The 14,535-nt window shown below is 39.7% G+C and overlaps 1 protein-coding gene across 40 annotated transcripts in view; it reads right to left on the bottom strand.

Moving 5' to 3' along the window:
- The window catches only part of LOC133350540 (calcium/calmodulin-dependent protein kinase type II delta chain), a 70,325-nt gene that overhangs the window by 12,471 nt on the left and 43,319 nt on the right, over positions 1-14,535 (bottom strand). For 4 of the 40 annotated variants that reach the window (XM_061564949.1, XM_061564929.1, XM_061564954.1 and 1 more), the window contains exons 5-15: positions 13,453-13,518; positions 12,957-13,029; positions 12,618-12,720; positions 11,866-11,949; positions 11,579-11,673; positions 9,822-9,944; positions 9,261-9,344; positions 9,089-9,131; positions 7,594-7,704; positions 3,550-3,593; positions 2,507-2,533 (exon numbers count right to left, since the gene is read on the bottom strand). In XM_061564949.1, coding sequence (XP_061420933.1) covers positions 2,507-2,533; positions 3,550-3,593; positions 7,594-7,704; positions 9,089-9,131; positions 9,261-9,344; positions 9,822-9,944; positions 11,579-11,673; positions 11,866-11,949; positions 12,618-12,720; positions 12,957-13,029; positions 13,453-13,518 — 853 coding nt within the window. Of the gene's footprint in view, positions 1-1,262; positions 1,326-2,506; positions 2,534-3,549; positions 3,594-7,593; positions 7,705-9,088; positions 9,132-9,260; positions 9,345-9,821; positions 9,945-11,578; positions 11,674-11,865; positions 11,950-12,617; positions 12,721-12,956; positions 13,030-13,452; positions 13,519-14,535 lie in introns of all 40 variants that reach the window. The other 36 variants (XM_061564951.1, XM_061564931.1, XM_061564956.1 and 33 more) reach the window with 17 other exon arrangements.

Here is a 14,535-nt window from a genome sequence, read left to right as displayed (position 1 = left end):
ACCAGCCGTTTGTTTTACCCTTTACCATATCAAATGCAAAAAAGCTTAAGCAATGACTAAACCCAGCTAGATAATTTGAAGTGCTCATTTTTTTTTTTTTTACAAAATTGTACTCATTTTTTAGAGTACTACTACTTGGGAGACTTTAATTTGAAGAAACATTTAAACGTTTTGGCTATTTTATACAATGCCAAATGTCTCCAAAAAAGAAAGATGTGAAATTAAAATAAAATGAGCAGTTCTGTGAATTTGTACCAATACTGTTCATTCAAGTCACCTTACTTTTTGCTCAAAAGTATACAGAAAGAACACTGACACACTACCGAATTCTTACTCACTTTACATTAAAGGTAAATTACACTTGGAAGACGACTCATCCCTGAAGTCTGGTCATTCAATGGATGGCGTGCAATCATGCAAGTGTAAGACTTATTACAAGTACAACATTTTTGCAAGGTGTATTTTTTTATGCAAAGTTTAAAATAAAATTAAATGCCATTGAGCCAAGGTCAGTTTTAAAACTAGGATAAAAACTAAAAGGCAAACAAAATAAATAAAGTTTGTAATAAATAACACACACAAATCGCCTTCTATAACGATTTCAACTCACTTAGCGCAATTACAAAGTTTAGTATTGAATATACCAAAAGCAAAATGAATATCGGTGTGTATATAAATTATCATTATTGATTGATGAGTGGATTAGCACTGTCAGCCACCATCATAAACAGTGGAGATCAAAATTAGGCAATTAGAGAACTGTGAACAAATGCAGCGGCTAATCAAACGATGAAAAATGGCATTTTCATAGCAAAAAAGTTATGATTTAAGATTCAGATAAATACACACACACACAAACATGTGTGTGTATATAAAATAGAGTCTTCACGTTAAAAGAATAATATAAAGAAACTAAAGTCACAAAAGCCATGCAAAACTATCAACATATGTTGCTACTCTAAAGTGAACTCATGGTGCACTGTAAAACAAATCCCAACGTGAAGGGAGGAAAACTGGAGGATAAATCAATGTTCATCGCAAATAAAACACGGTTCAACCAAATTACTTAAATCGTTAAACAACAACGAAAAACAAACCAAACCAGCTAGGGCAGACGGAGGAAAACAAAATTCCCCTCGCGTTAACAATAAACCCTAACAAAAATGTTAGAACTGCGTGACAATGTTACACTACTTCATAGAGAAAATAAAGGGAATTAATGAACCCAAATCAAACGTAAAAGAAACACAAGCATGCAGTACCAGTGCTGGAGAAGGGGAGCCCTCTTTCCCACTGCTCGCTACACTGGCTGCTGTGTTGTTCTGCTGTCGTGGCAGAAAACGGTGCGTTAAAATACTTTTACTGCTCAACGCCATCCCCCCCCCTTGCCCCACCTGGGGAGATAAATGGCTCCCCCCCCCCACTGCAACAGCAATGTGCCCGGTGAGAGTTTTTAACTCGGCTCTTACGCTCGTGAAAAATGCGTTCCGTTGTCCTCAGCATTGACTTAACATTTTGTGCGTACGCATTTGTTTACCCGCAAATTCAAATCTTTTAGCAAAAAAATACATTCAATAGCATTTCCACCCCTGCCTTCATCCTCCGGGTTTAACTACAATTTTACAGTAACGCTGCATAACAATCGGACAAAGTGGTTCTGACATAACTTGACGGCAAGCTGCAATTCAAATACATGAACCTGCACAGGAATAACTTTCAAAAGTTACACTTTGACCCTGTACAGTATTATTGCAGACAGATTGGATGACTTTACAGTGGAAAAGTGGAAAACACTACTTTGGATGGGTTGTCATGAAAACGCGTACATAATAAAAACAAAACAAATATTGACGTTATTTGGTAAATGAGAAAACAAGAGTAAAGAAAAAAACAATGAAACAGAAACAGCTAAATACACCAAGTAAAAAATCAAACACAAAGTGAAATGAATGTTCGCACATTGTGCCCGAGTGTTTTCCATTCACTTCAGGCTTCATGGTTTGTTACAGACTACATCATAGTATGATTTTACTTGTTATAACTCATTTAAAAAAAGTCTAATTATGTATAGGAAGAAACCCCTCCGAGTGCAACCGGCATTCTGTTTGCATGCACGTGCAGAAATAAACGGCACCAAAACTCAGGGTCGTTGTTGGGAAGGAGGAGGAAGAGGAGGGGTTTGGGGGTGGACTTTTTAAACAAAACAAGAAAAGCGACGCACCAAGTTTTGGCATGCGAGAGACACATGCGATGTCACGACACGGCAAGGCAACGGCTGGGAGGACGCGATGAAAAGGGTGTGAAAGCCACGATGCAATTCCAATCAAAAAAGATGGGACAGGAATGGACAATATCTAGCAATATATGTTTAAAAGGACAATTAATGAATCATAATTTAATGTTTTTTTTCTCTCATTTTTTTTTACTCACAAATATTTGTTTTTGTTAATTTACACTTGTTACTATTTGCTATTGTTTTTGAAAACAAGATGGTTCTCAACAGTACCTGAACACTTGCACTGGACTTCCGTTTCTGAATGTAAACCCCCCACAAACCCCCGAGTAGCAGAATGTCGAAGGGGGGGCGGAAGCAGCGATATCAAAGAGCAAATTGTAGCCGTTAGTCACATATAAACCACACATGGCAGCACGGCAAGAAGGCTTTTGGACTGACGGCAAGCGCAGCCTTGGCAGCGATGTTTACAATTTGGAACAAGCGATTCACAAAAGTAAGAATATCCATGAGATATATAACAAAAAACAATACGGCTCGGCTTGATTATCTTAAGCTGCAAGGCTGTAAGCGTGCTCTTTTGTAGACGATGCCTTCATACCTTGTTGCATGCTGACATAGCAAATAAAGCCCTCTCAGTATTAAGTGCTTAGTTTATTCGAAGAGTATACACAATGCACTCCATGGAATCATCTAAATACAGCAGCATTCAAGTGTGAACTGGATTAATTTCCGTATTATATTGTAAAAGGGAAAAGAAGAGTAAGGGGTATATTTAATTATTCCATGTAGAGCATTTTTTTCTCCTTTCATTTACTTGGCATATGCGTTAGAGGTTTGTTAAAACTGTACTGTGTGCGGCAGTGGCCTCATGAGTTTTATTCTTTTCATAAAGCACTGAAGAGAGAATTTAAACATAGGCACATTTCTTTTTTTAAGTAGCACATATAGTTGATATGGTACACATGGATAGTCATTGTTAAATACATAAAAGTATAAACAAAAGACTAGGTTTACAGTGACATCAAACAATCACAGCAGACATGCAAAATGTGACGTTTGTCGACAATACCCAGCGTGTTATTTGTCACATTCAGAACTTTCCTTCACATGTCATTGGATTAATAGCCCATAATATATATTTCATAAGCAGCACTAAACAAACAGCATATTTGCAAGCCCTTACGACAACCTCAAGGCCATTACGCAATATATTAACACAGATGATAAAACCATTAGGATTTAAACATTACATTGCTGAAACGCTGAGCATGTAAAGTTAAGCACTGAGCACAGCGTGAATTTTGCTGGCTCACCTTAACGCCATCCTGAGTTTTCTTGTTCAGAAGACTCTTGGCTGCTACAAGGGAACACACACCGCACCATTAGTAATGTGCAATCAATGCTATAAACTGAAAGCAGGAGGGAAAAACCCAATATCAGTAATATTACACAATTTTTCTCATTCCATTCGGACAATCTGTTGAAAATGTATTAACGAAAAGATTGTACACATAGGTAAAGTCACATAGAAGGGAAATAATAAAATAATAAAAATAGAACATAATAAAATACAATTCTCACGACGTTTCGGCCACAACGCAAGCTGCCGTCCTCAGGTGAAGATTTAAAGCTTTCGTGACTGTCTTTCCGACAGACCTGTTCTTCACCTGAGGACGGCTGCTTGCGTTGTGGCCAAAACGTCGTGAGAATTGTATTTTATAATGATTTATTTTTATTATTTTATTATTTCCCTTCTACGTGACTTTACCGAAAGAACCAAGAAGATGAATCCCTGCAGACACAAAAGCTTTAAATCGAAATTGTACACATAATTTATTCATTGCAATAATGCTAATCCAGTTTGGGGAAAAAAAGGCTACATTTCAAAAGGAATGGATGACTTGGGAGAACAGCATGATCCTCAATGAAGAGAGGCCCACATTCTCCATGGAGAGCATTAGCTGATGTCACAAAGACACTGCGTTGATGAACATGACGTAAACGTGCATCGACAAAAACTATAAGGGGGCACCCTAAAATGTGACCGTATCCCAAGATGCTGTACAAAAATAGCGTGAATACTTGTTTTAAAGAGGGGCAACCAGAGGGAATGTTTTACTTCAACAGGGGGCAAGGGAGTCAAATACAACAGGAGCAGCAGAATAAAATAAGCAACCTCCCACCGAGTTCCTTACCTTGGACAGGAAGTGCATCCGCGAAGGGTACAACAGAGTACAGTTGGTTGGAAACATGAGAAAGGAAGAGAGACAAAGACATAGTTTAGTTTACTGTTTAATCTGCAGAGAAGACCTGGGCAAATGCAAAATGCCACGACTGAATGAAGGTGCACCGTGGTCCAAATGTAAGAGAGTTGCATGAATTTTGTGTTTCCTCATGCAGAGTTGGTGAGCACTTTTAAAATGCCCTCCAAGAGTGATTGAAAAACCATCATGCGTAGCACAAAGCAAAGACATCCACCACTAAAGGTTGCACAACAGTCAATTGTGGACATGCAATGTCTTCTTGGTAATCTGCACCATAGGTAATTGAAATTACTGAAAGTATGTTCTCCCCCCCCCCCACCACCATCCCATTGTTTTAACATTGAAATGCCCTGCCAAAGTTAAAACATGTGCACAAGAACTGTATGAGCAAAGAAAACCTATCAACAGAGTATCTAACAGAACATAAAACCTGTGGCAAGGAAAACATATTCACATTTAACCATGCAGTTTCATGCAGTCATTTAACAAACTAATCACTTGGCATTCTTAATGGATATCTGGTATGAGTCACAGGTTCACTTTGTCAGGCAACATAATTCAGTACAGTATGGTCTTTGCGAACAGGCTATGTTACAAATTGAAATATTTATAGCTGGGTAAAAACAGAACCACAACCTTCACCCGTAGCTAAAGCCATCATCTGCTGCTTAACAATCAAATTCTACACTCTGTGCACGTGCGCATACATATGTTGCAGAGTTTTTCAGTCTTCATTTGGAAATCTCATGTTTCTGCTAAGTGAGTCAATACCACAGTATAAGCCTGGGTGACATTAAATAGTTGCTTAATGTAGGGCAGGGCTTTGATATTAGTATTAACATTTCTTTTTAATGGTTTATTTCAGCCACGCAGGCTATAATTATAATATCCATGTCTTCTGCAGATACGAGGTATTATGTAGCAGTTAGCAATTGCAGCCACTGTTAGCCGACACTCATATTCAGGTTTGCTCTGCCATACAATACTCAATTGAAATAAAAAAAGGTTACACCTGGTTTGGAAGAACAAATGACACGGAGCTGTGGTTAAGTGGCTTAATGACAAATATTTAACTAAATGTAGCACTGTAAATGCTTGTGGCCATCTTGCAATAGTAAAATAGACATTAAGCCAGCAAAATACTTGTAAGTATTTGAGCTTATAATGTAAAATTAAATAAAGGGAACGTACATTAGTATGGACAACAATGACAATGATCGAATTTAAAATAACCGCACCAATTGATTTAACATGCTGTTAATTATAACGCCAATTATTTACGATAATTCTGGAGGAATAAATAATGAGTTGTTAATGCATCTACATTTTTTTTAAGATTCAACAATCGGCCAGCAAACAACAGTTCATTTCAGCAAAATTAGGTCATGGAAAAAACCTTTTTAAACTGGTGAACATTACAGGGGATTATACCAAGTATCAACCTGCATCGCTTAAGGCTTTCTTGAACAATCATAACGGGTAGCATTCATTTTAAAGATATTTTTAAAAACTGAATATATTATTAGTCTTGGCAGATGCGCAATCAACCTTACAAGCCACACTTTCAAGGGGAGTGATATTTAGAAAATATAAATAGTAATGTTTATGGACTAGATTTATACGGCATTAGGCATGCACATGCATATATATATTTTTTCCTGTTTTAATTTAGCAAAATGCAACAGGGCTATGCTTTGTCTCAGGGGGAAAAAACAATTACGTTCCAAGAGATGTTTTAGAAGAATGACACTTTACAAGATTGGAAAATCTGAGCAAATTATATATTTAATTTGTGATCATTCTAATATTTGGATAATGTAGCATTAGCCAGTTGCAATCTTCTAGACAAATGCAAAGGGATTGAAATGGAAATGTTATGTACGTTGAGTTATCATCATTAACTGTTTTAAAAAAAACCAAGGTTTTCATTGGCTTGGCTTTTTTGTCCAGTCATCGCAAAACACATCAAGAACTAATGGTGGGCTTGTGAAGATTTATTAAACTCTTTGGTATAATGTATTTAACATTATTGGGCTAAATAGATCATTTATATGGACAACAGTGGTCATAAAATTACGAAACGTTGTTGATTGGCATTTTGTGCATTTCATTTGTTGTATTTTAGTAACGGGATAACATTATTTTTAAGCTCGCTGTGAAAAGAAATATACACGTAAGTAGTTCAAGTGGTTTTAAAAGAATGCACATGGCCTGCAGCGAGAACATCTGAAATTGCATTCAGATGGAACAAATATATTTTTTCTACCAAGCTGAGAAGATGAAGGGGAAATCAAAACGGTTGTAAACATGTGGACGGAAGATAAGGACAAGAAGCACACGCAAGGTCGACTTGTTGCTTAAACGTCGTCCAGAGACTGCATGCGAATCGCTCTGGGTAAGGCTGAAACAAGATTCCAGCTGAGAGGTTTCAGAAACTCCAGTCGTCACACCTCCACGTGGCCTCACGTTTCAACGATTACCAATCAACAAATGTAAGAGATGTGCCATTACCCCATTTGCATTTAAATTGCAGAGAGGAATGAGATCTGGACCTTGAGAACACCACTGAGATAGCCCAATATCTGGGCTGCTTGAATAGAACAAAGCATGTTGGACACAGATGGCAGGCAATTCGGTGGAAAATGTACTGTTATAGTATTTTAAGTCAACTTTGTTCATTTTTGCACTTTTGGGTAGGTAAGGCGGGTTCTCGACCTTGCAGGTTTTATTTTCACATATTTTCAGGAGAATCATATTTCTAATCTCTAGGCAGTGTCTTGTTATTCCCTCGCACGTTGCACACCTAACTGCACTGTACCATACACAGCCCTTCTAAAAGCCCTCGAAGGAGAAATAGCACTTTTGCTTTGTTATTGGTTCCACACTTTTGCTCTCAGGGGGCAACGAGGGGAAAGGGAGGTCACAGGTTGATTGGCTGGCTTGGTGGTTGGTGGACAAGGAGGGATGAAGTGAAAGGGGGTGGAAGGAAAGGAGGCGAAGTCAGGAGGATGGACATCGGTGCATGCAGGAAAAGGGCGCATGCGCCAAGAGCCCCATACAAATTTCCTCGTCTTTTGTTTAACGCCCACATACCTTGGTCGGATAGACCAGCGAGAGACACAGAAGCAGGGGCGGCTGGGGCACTGGTAGCAGCTGCGGCTGTGGCTGCTGCCGCCGCCAGCCCCGCACTACTCGGCTTCCCCACTACCCGGGGGAAGGAAGAGGGGGAGCGCCAGTGCGATTCGTTTACCAGGAAGGCCGATTTATGATTGTGATTGTTTTAAATTTACGCAAGTGTTTATTTGCAGCCCCCGCACGCCCCACCCACCCTCAAATAAAATAAATTAAACACAAAAAGCGGGAGGGCCATATCCAAAAGAGGGGGGGGGGAGGCAATAAAACGACAAAATAATTAATTCTAACATGTGTACAGAGTTAACATTTGAGGTCACTTTTTGTTCATTACTGCTTTCCTTTTCGTGCATTGCAATCGACTCGCTTGTTTTAATGTCCTTGTGGCATGCAATATGCCATTATTCAGTGGCCATGGTTATTATATTAATTTAGTGTTTTAAACGTAGAGGCCATAATACCTACAAAACTATTATATAATGGAAATGCATATAGTCCTTAAATGATTGAGCACACAATGCAAAAGGAAAACATCAATGTCTCATCTTGAAATACCCTTCTGTGTGCTCTCATGAAGTGTTCAATGAAGGTGTTTCCCTATACTACCCCTAAGCAAGGAGGTTAACACTTCACGGGGCAATCAAGCTTTGAATATTGCTGGGAGTCAAGAGTGCTTTAAAAGAGCTCAACCTTCAAATCCAACACGAACACAATTGTGCAAATTAAGAAAAAAACGTGCCATTAAATTGCTATCTGGATCCGAACATACTACGCCAATCAACAGCAACTGAATACAATTATAGATCAGCATTTGTTTACATTGGGAATACGTTCCAAGAAAAAAGAGCAGAATTAAACTATATTCACTGAACAGCTAAAATAATTACTTAGAATTGTATTATTGCCACTGATGTGAGAGTATTTTTTTTAAACATGCAGCAGAAAGTAGAACATCCTCATGGTTATTTGAGTAATATGATTCCTAGTATAATTTATTTACATTGTTTTGTATTCTCCCCCCCCCCCCCATTTTCATCCGTGTGATGAGTCAGCAGAATTGTAAAAAGATATTTACTTTAAAGATTAAGGCGTTATACTGACGTCAGGCAGTCACTGTAGCCCAGTCTCATCAATGTATCGCATCTCTCAGTGGATATAAATAATTTGCAGACAGATGCTCACTTCATTTATTCAACCTCGTGAGGTGCAAATAGATCCACTATAACATGGGAGTTACATGTAGTCCATATAAATTGTAAGCAAACACATTTAGGTTTAATAGCGCATATAGGTTACGAATTTTAACCTGACAGGTGTAGCAAGCTTGAGCATAAACAATTTTGAAACCAACAGAGACGAAATAGGCACATTCAAGCAGCATGAAAAGGACATTTGGTACCAAACGCTTGCTCGTCACGGGGCACAAAGGGGCAGAGATTACGCCGAGGATACCGACCTGAAAAGTTTCTTGTGGCCAGCATTGTCGTGAGGATAGCACCCTGTGCGAAAAAAAACAGTCATATAGATTGTTAATCAAATTGGCATGAGAATAAATGTTTATAGTCTTTGGTGACATAATACTCCAGCTCTCGTGTGTGCACCTTCGGAGGACATTACTCAAAACGCACCTTGAGTTTTCTTCTGGCGTTGAACTTCCTCAAGCACTCCACAGTCTCCTGCCTGTGCATGCAAGATGCCACGGTGGAGCGTTGCTGAAATAGAAAAAAAAGAATGATTGCAAAGTCATAATTGTATGGGGAAAGATTTTGGTCACACTTTGCATTATTGTGATGGCCAATCGAGATGCCATGTCTGTGGGGTTTTTTTAATGAGATCTAAGATTTTGAAAGAAAACCCTTCTACATAAAATACAAATTTTCATACTTAAAAATGAATATCAAGTGTTGGGATCAGATGTGTTCAACATCTCCAAATACACTGTGATTTTGGCAATAAAAGCTGATACCTGAACAATTGTAAACTTGTGGCCTGCATACCAAAAATCTATTCCATAGCATGTTCCATTGCAAAGCAACATCAGAAGAAGGGCACTTTGCTTCACAAAAAATATAGCATATACACACAGAATGCTCACATGGAAATTACATTCTGTTCCAATCCCTTTCTTGGTACATGACTAATTTAGACATGGCATCAGATGGACTGATAAGCAAGTCAAATGATCTTACGCAGATCCAGGGATGTTTGAGTGCCTCTGCAGCGGTGATACGCTTGGCCGGGTTGATAGTCAGCATTTGGTTAATGAGATTTTTTGCTTCTGCAGTCACGGTATCCCACTCCGGTGATGGAAACTTGAAAGGCAAATAAGGTTTGTTAGAAAATACATCGAAATGATGCAACAATCATTTACATTTTGCTCCCAATCAACAGCTTAGTTTAAACTATAAAATTGTGCAAAGGGAAATTTACATATAAAAGGGAAAACCAACTTGAAGCAAAATCTTTAATTACCATAGCAGACTTTTGCTCCACTTCAAGAATAAACTATGGTGTTTCAATAAGCAAGTCGACAAACATGTTACGTTGAATGTTTCTTATAATCATTATGCCACAATATTTCTGCAGCCACTCTTTACTAAAATGCCCTTGTTCCAGCAGCTGACACCATTCCTAATACCAGCACAGCGTTGAAGTAATTAATCTTGTCCCTTAAACCATGACTGCACCAACAGCTTTTAAAACCCTGTCACTGTCAAACAACTTTCGCATGTCGGGCTTTGTCAGAGGCCCCAGCATATGGATTGCAGATGGCAATAAGTTCTGGGCTGCGTATACAATAATGCTCCGGATCATTCCATCCATGCTTTCCCAACAATTCCATCTTTGCAAAGGCAGAGTGTGATATATTGGGAAGCAGCACTCCCTTCCTCAACAGTCCACAGGCATTTCTGAAAAATCACAAGACTTCAGATATCAACCTCCCAACAAGCAAAACCCTGACTGATGTTGACGCATCAACCGGCGAGACCGTCATCATAAGAAATATGCTCACATTCTGAATGCAGTTGTTACATCGACTTGTAAGCAATGCCACAGTTCATGCAGTCATCACGCTGCCACTTAATTGTCTTAACACCCTTGATGGACTAAAAATATAACAATTTGCTTATTTTTGAATGCGCTTTTGTAAAATGGCACCAGCATCTTTGATCACGTAATACGTGTCTCATGTTGTAGGAAACCCTAGAGAATTGTTACACGTAAGAATCAGGATCATATCGGGTGGCGCAGTGGCACAGCAGTTAGTGCATGACACGATGAACCTAGCCACCAGAGTTCCCAGCCATAGCTACCATCAGAAACAAGGTGATACATAAATCAGTTTAGGGGTTCCCACTTCTCTAACCCTTACTTATCAGTATGGTGAAGTATGGTCAAACAAACCTAAATAACTGTTTTGACATTGGGAAGCCTTCATTCAGCAGAGGACTGACAAAGGAGCTACAAAATAGGGGAATCTTCAACAAAACTCACACTGAAATAAGTTACAGATTCATGAAAATTATCTTTCCTGATTGAAAAATTCCTCACATCACATACACACACAGTGGTTTCTATGGGACTGTAAAGTTAACCATGTGTTTCTCCAGTCTTTTTTGAGCTGCATTCACTCCCCATAGAACGCTTATATAGATTTCACCATGAAATGCCGTAAGTACCCAATGCAATCTGCTTAATTCAGATTTTTCATTTTTAGAGAAAAAGCCACATAATACCCAGTGGGCTGGTCTGAATGAGTGTGGATTAGAGTGGGCATCATCTACAGTAGATGTAAATATATTTAAGAACGCTGGTGGCAAATGATGAGATTCGGTTAAATAATTGTGTCATTTTAAATAGATAAATCATTTGGTGGTCGACAAAATTTCAGGAAGCATACGTGAAATAACATATTTTGCGAGTGTACGAGTGCTCAGCTACATACATCATATGCTCCAGCTTTGATTTGCTGGTAAAGTTTGTGCTGATCCTCATCCCAGAAAGGTGGGTACCCCACCAGTAGGATATAAAGAATCACACCTGAAAAGTGTTGCGAAATAATAATTATCAGTGAACATCAAAAAAAAATAACAAATTAGTTAACAATGACAGAGGATTCAAGAAAAATTTACAGTGCATGTTAGTCAAGGTCTCATAAATCAAACAGGTAAGCATGTGCAAGGAAGCAATAACGCAACAAGCTAGGATGATGGCTAGATTCATCAGCCTTACCGCAAGCCCACATGTCCACTGGTTTTCCATAAGGATCCTTCCTGAGAACCTCAGGGGAAAGATACCCTGGAGTGCCAGCAAAACCTGTCAAAAAAGGTGAAGGAAATTTGTATTAAATGTGAGGTCACTTTAAATTACAGGTGGTTCAGTGATCATATTCTGCGAATGGTCATTATATACCTGTAACTATTACGTACGCTTACAGCACTTTTGAAATAAATCTACTGCTTGGATAATGGCCTCCTCAAACCGTGTAGGTTGGGGGGGGATTGTTCGATTGTACTTGATCATACTCGTCAGAGAATTTTAGTGAAAAGGAGGCTTTGTACACCTTGCTAAACACTGTTTTGGCAAGTTGTTGCCAGTGTCCCATAGCTGTGGACACTTGGCAACGACAACAAAAAACAACAGGGAGCATAGACTTTAGAGAATCTAAAGCAAAGTACAAGAATGTATTCTGCTGCATTACCCTCTGCTGTCCACCACGCAGCCCTACAGCTGCCTATGATAACCTGGCATGCATGGTGGTTGCCAATTCAAGCACTATCAATCCAACTTAGCTTCTGAGATCTGATTAGATCGAACACATTCTAGCTTATTTGCACATGCATATCAGATTTTCCATTAACAAAAAATTGAGCTAGAAAAGTGTACAGCTTAAATTTTGCTATCCACATGAGCACACCAATGAATAAAGGATGGGAAAAAATTACTGTGAGGTTCTATCTTTGCTCCTGCAACACTCCACTTACCAAACCAAGCCTGCTGATCACCCTGCACCTCAATGGCGAGTCCAAAATCCGCCAGCTTCACAGCAGCTCCCTTCATCTTGCTTGCTAGCAACAGGTTCTCAGGCTTCCGTGAACACAAAAAAAACACTTTGCAGGATTACCAGGGTTAAGCTCGGTATTAGGGCACATGGTGCCTCCCGTTGTGTGCAAGCTTTAACAAATAAAAAAGTGAACGCAGTGGAGCAGGAAACACACGAACAACCAGAGCTCTGACGGTGAATTACAAAACTTGGTGGCATATGTGCAGCTTCAGAGGGATATCACCGAGTCACTCGGATTAAAATAATAAAACATTCATACCTTGAGGTCACGATGCACGATGCCATGCTGATGGCAATGGTGAACACTTTCCAAAATCTGCTGGATGCAGTGGCTGGAAAGGCAGAGGGTTGTGAGCTTAGGAATTCATTCTTTGAACAAATATTTGTAATTAATATCACCTGCAAATGTGGCACGCTGCTCTGTATTTTAGTTTTGTCTTGTTTTAAAGACAATATGCAGTATATATAACAGGTACATTTACACCTCCACCCTCTGCTGCCTGAAACAGCGCCACAGCAGCCTACAGCATCTCTGCTTTATGCACGATGACCATCCATCCATGCGCTATCCAGGCTCGACCTGGCTTAGCTTCTGAGATTTGGCCAGACTGGACACATTCCAGGTGATTTGGTCATCGGCATTGTGTAGATTATGTATCGTATGGATTACGTATCGTGTAAACGCCCCCCCACCAAAAAAAAAGATATGATCAACGTTATAAAGATGTTTATTGTTGTTTTTATTATATTCTCACCTGGCATCAGCCTCACTGTAATACTCTCTGGCTACAATGTCTTCAAACAGCTCTCCTCCTGTTACCCTGTGAACGTCCACAAAGAGGTGCGACATTTAGCGTCACGTGGCATTCGGAAACGAGGTGTCACTGACCGCACATTACAGCTGGCTCTCCGTAGCCGTGGCTCTCGCTCTTTGCAGGGCGATGGCCACAGGGTGGGGGTAAAAGACCGAGGAAGGAATGTGATGAAGGCTGCGAGGGCAGGGGGAGGGGCAGGAAATACAACTATGCCTTCTGGCCTGCTACATGAATGTACCCAGCAAAGGCAAACGGCATCTCACTTTGAAGCGAGCCCGTGACTGATCACACGCATCCTTACACCGCAAAGCAGTGTTATTCACAAATAGCTTCGAGGCAGGGAACAAAGTGGAGCCATTGCGCACGAAGACAAAACATATAGTTACATCAGCAAACCCGCATTTTGGAAGAAAGCTCCGCTAAAGCGTTAGGCGCCCAATCGAAAATGGTTGTGGGTTATACACCTATTGATACTACAAAAAGGATTTAGTTCAATGACAGTTCCTTGTGGGTTTTTTCCCTCTAGGTGTTCACATTGGCAACATTATGAGATTTATCTTTCACCCTATGACAATTGAATCACTTGGTGGACGGTTTTGGATCCCCATGTGGCTCGGCTATATTTAGCTTCGGAGCAGGTTACTGTGACTGCTTAGAGGAGGCGAGCGGAAGGGATGAGATGGAAGGTCGAGTCTGCGGGGGTTCATGTCAGACACAATCAGCAGAGCAGTGAAGCAGACATTGCACACACACCGCTTTCTGTGCATCTGGACATTCACCCCTGAAATTTTCCTCTTGCCCATCTGCGTCACGTAAATTACTAGAGATATGAGCTCATCGCCCAAGATTGTTTTTTTTGGCTTCTGGTAACAGAGCAACATGGCAAAGTGTTTTAATTCATGGATCTGCAAAGTACAATGATGGAGTTTATTTATTAAAATCTAAAATGGGAGTAGTTTTTTCAATACCCTGCACAATTAAGTATGCAGTGCATCACTACCTGCAATATATTTAGGTATATTG

Source organism: Lethenteron reissneri, chromosome 34 (assembly GCF_015708825.2).
Source record: "Lethenteron reissneri isolate LAM-NWPU_2019-01 chromosome 34, ASM1570882v1, whole genome shotgun sequence".
NCBI classification, from domain to species: domain Eukaryota; kingdom Metazoa; phylum Chordata; class Hyperoartia; order Petromyzontiformes; family Petromyzontidae; genus Lethenteron; species Lethenteron reissneri.
The sequence above is the reverse complement of the archived record's forward strand: the minus strand, read 5'-3'. Positions and strand labels throughout refer to the sequence as shown.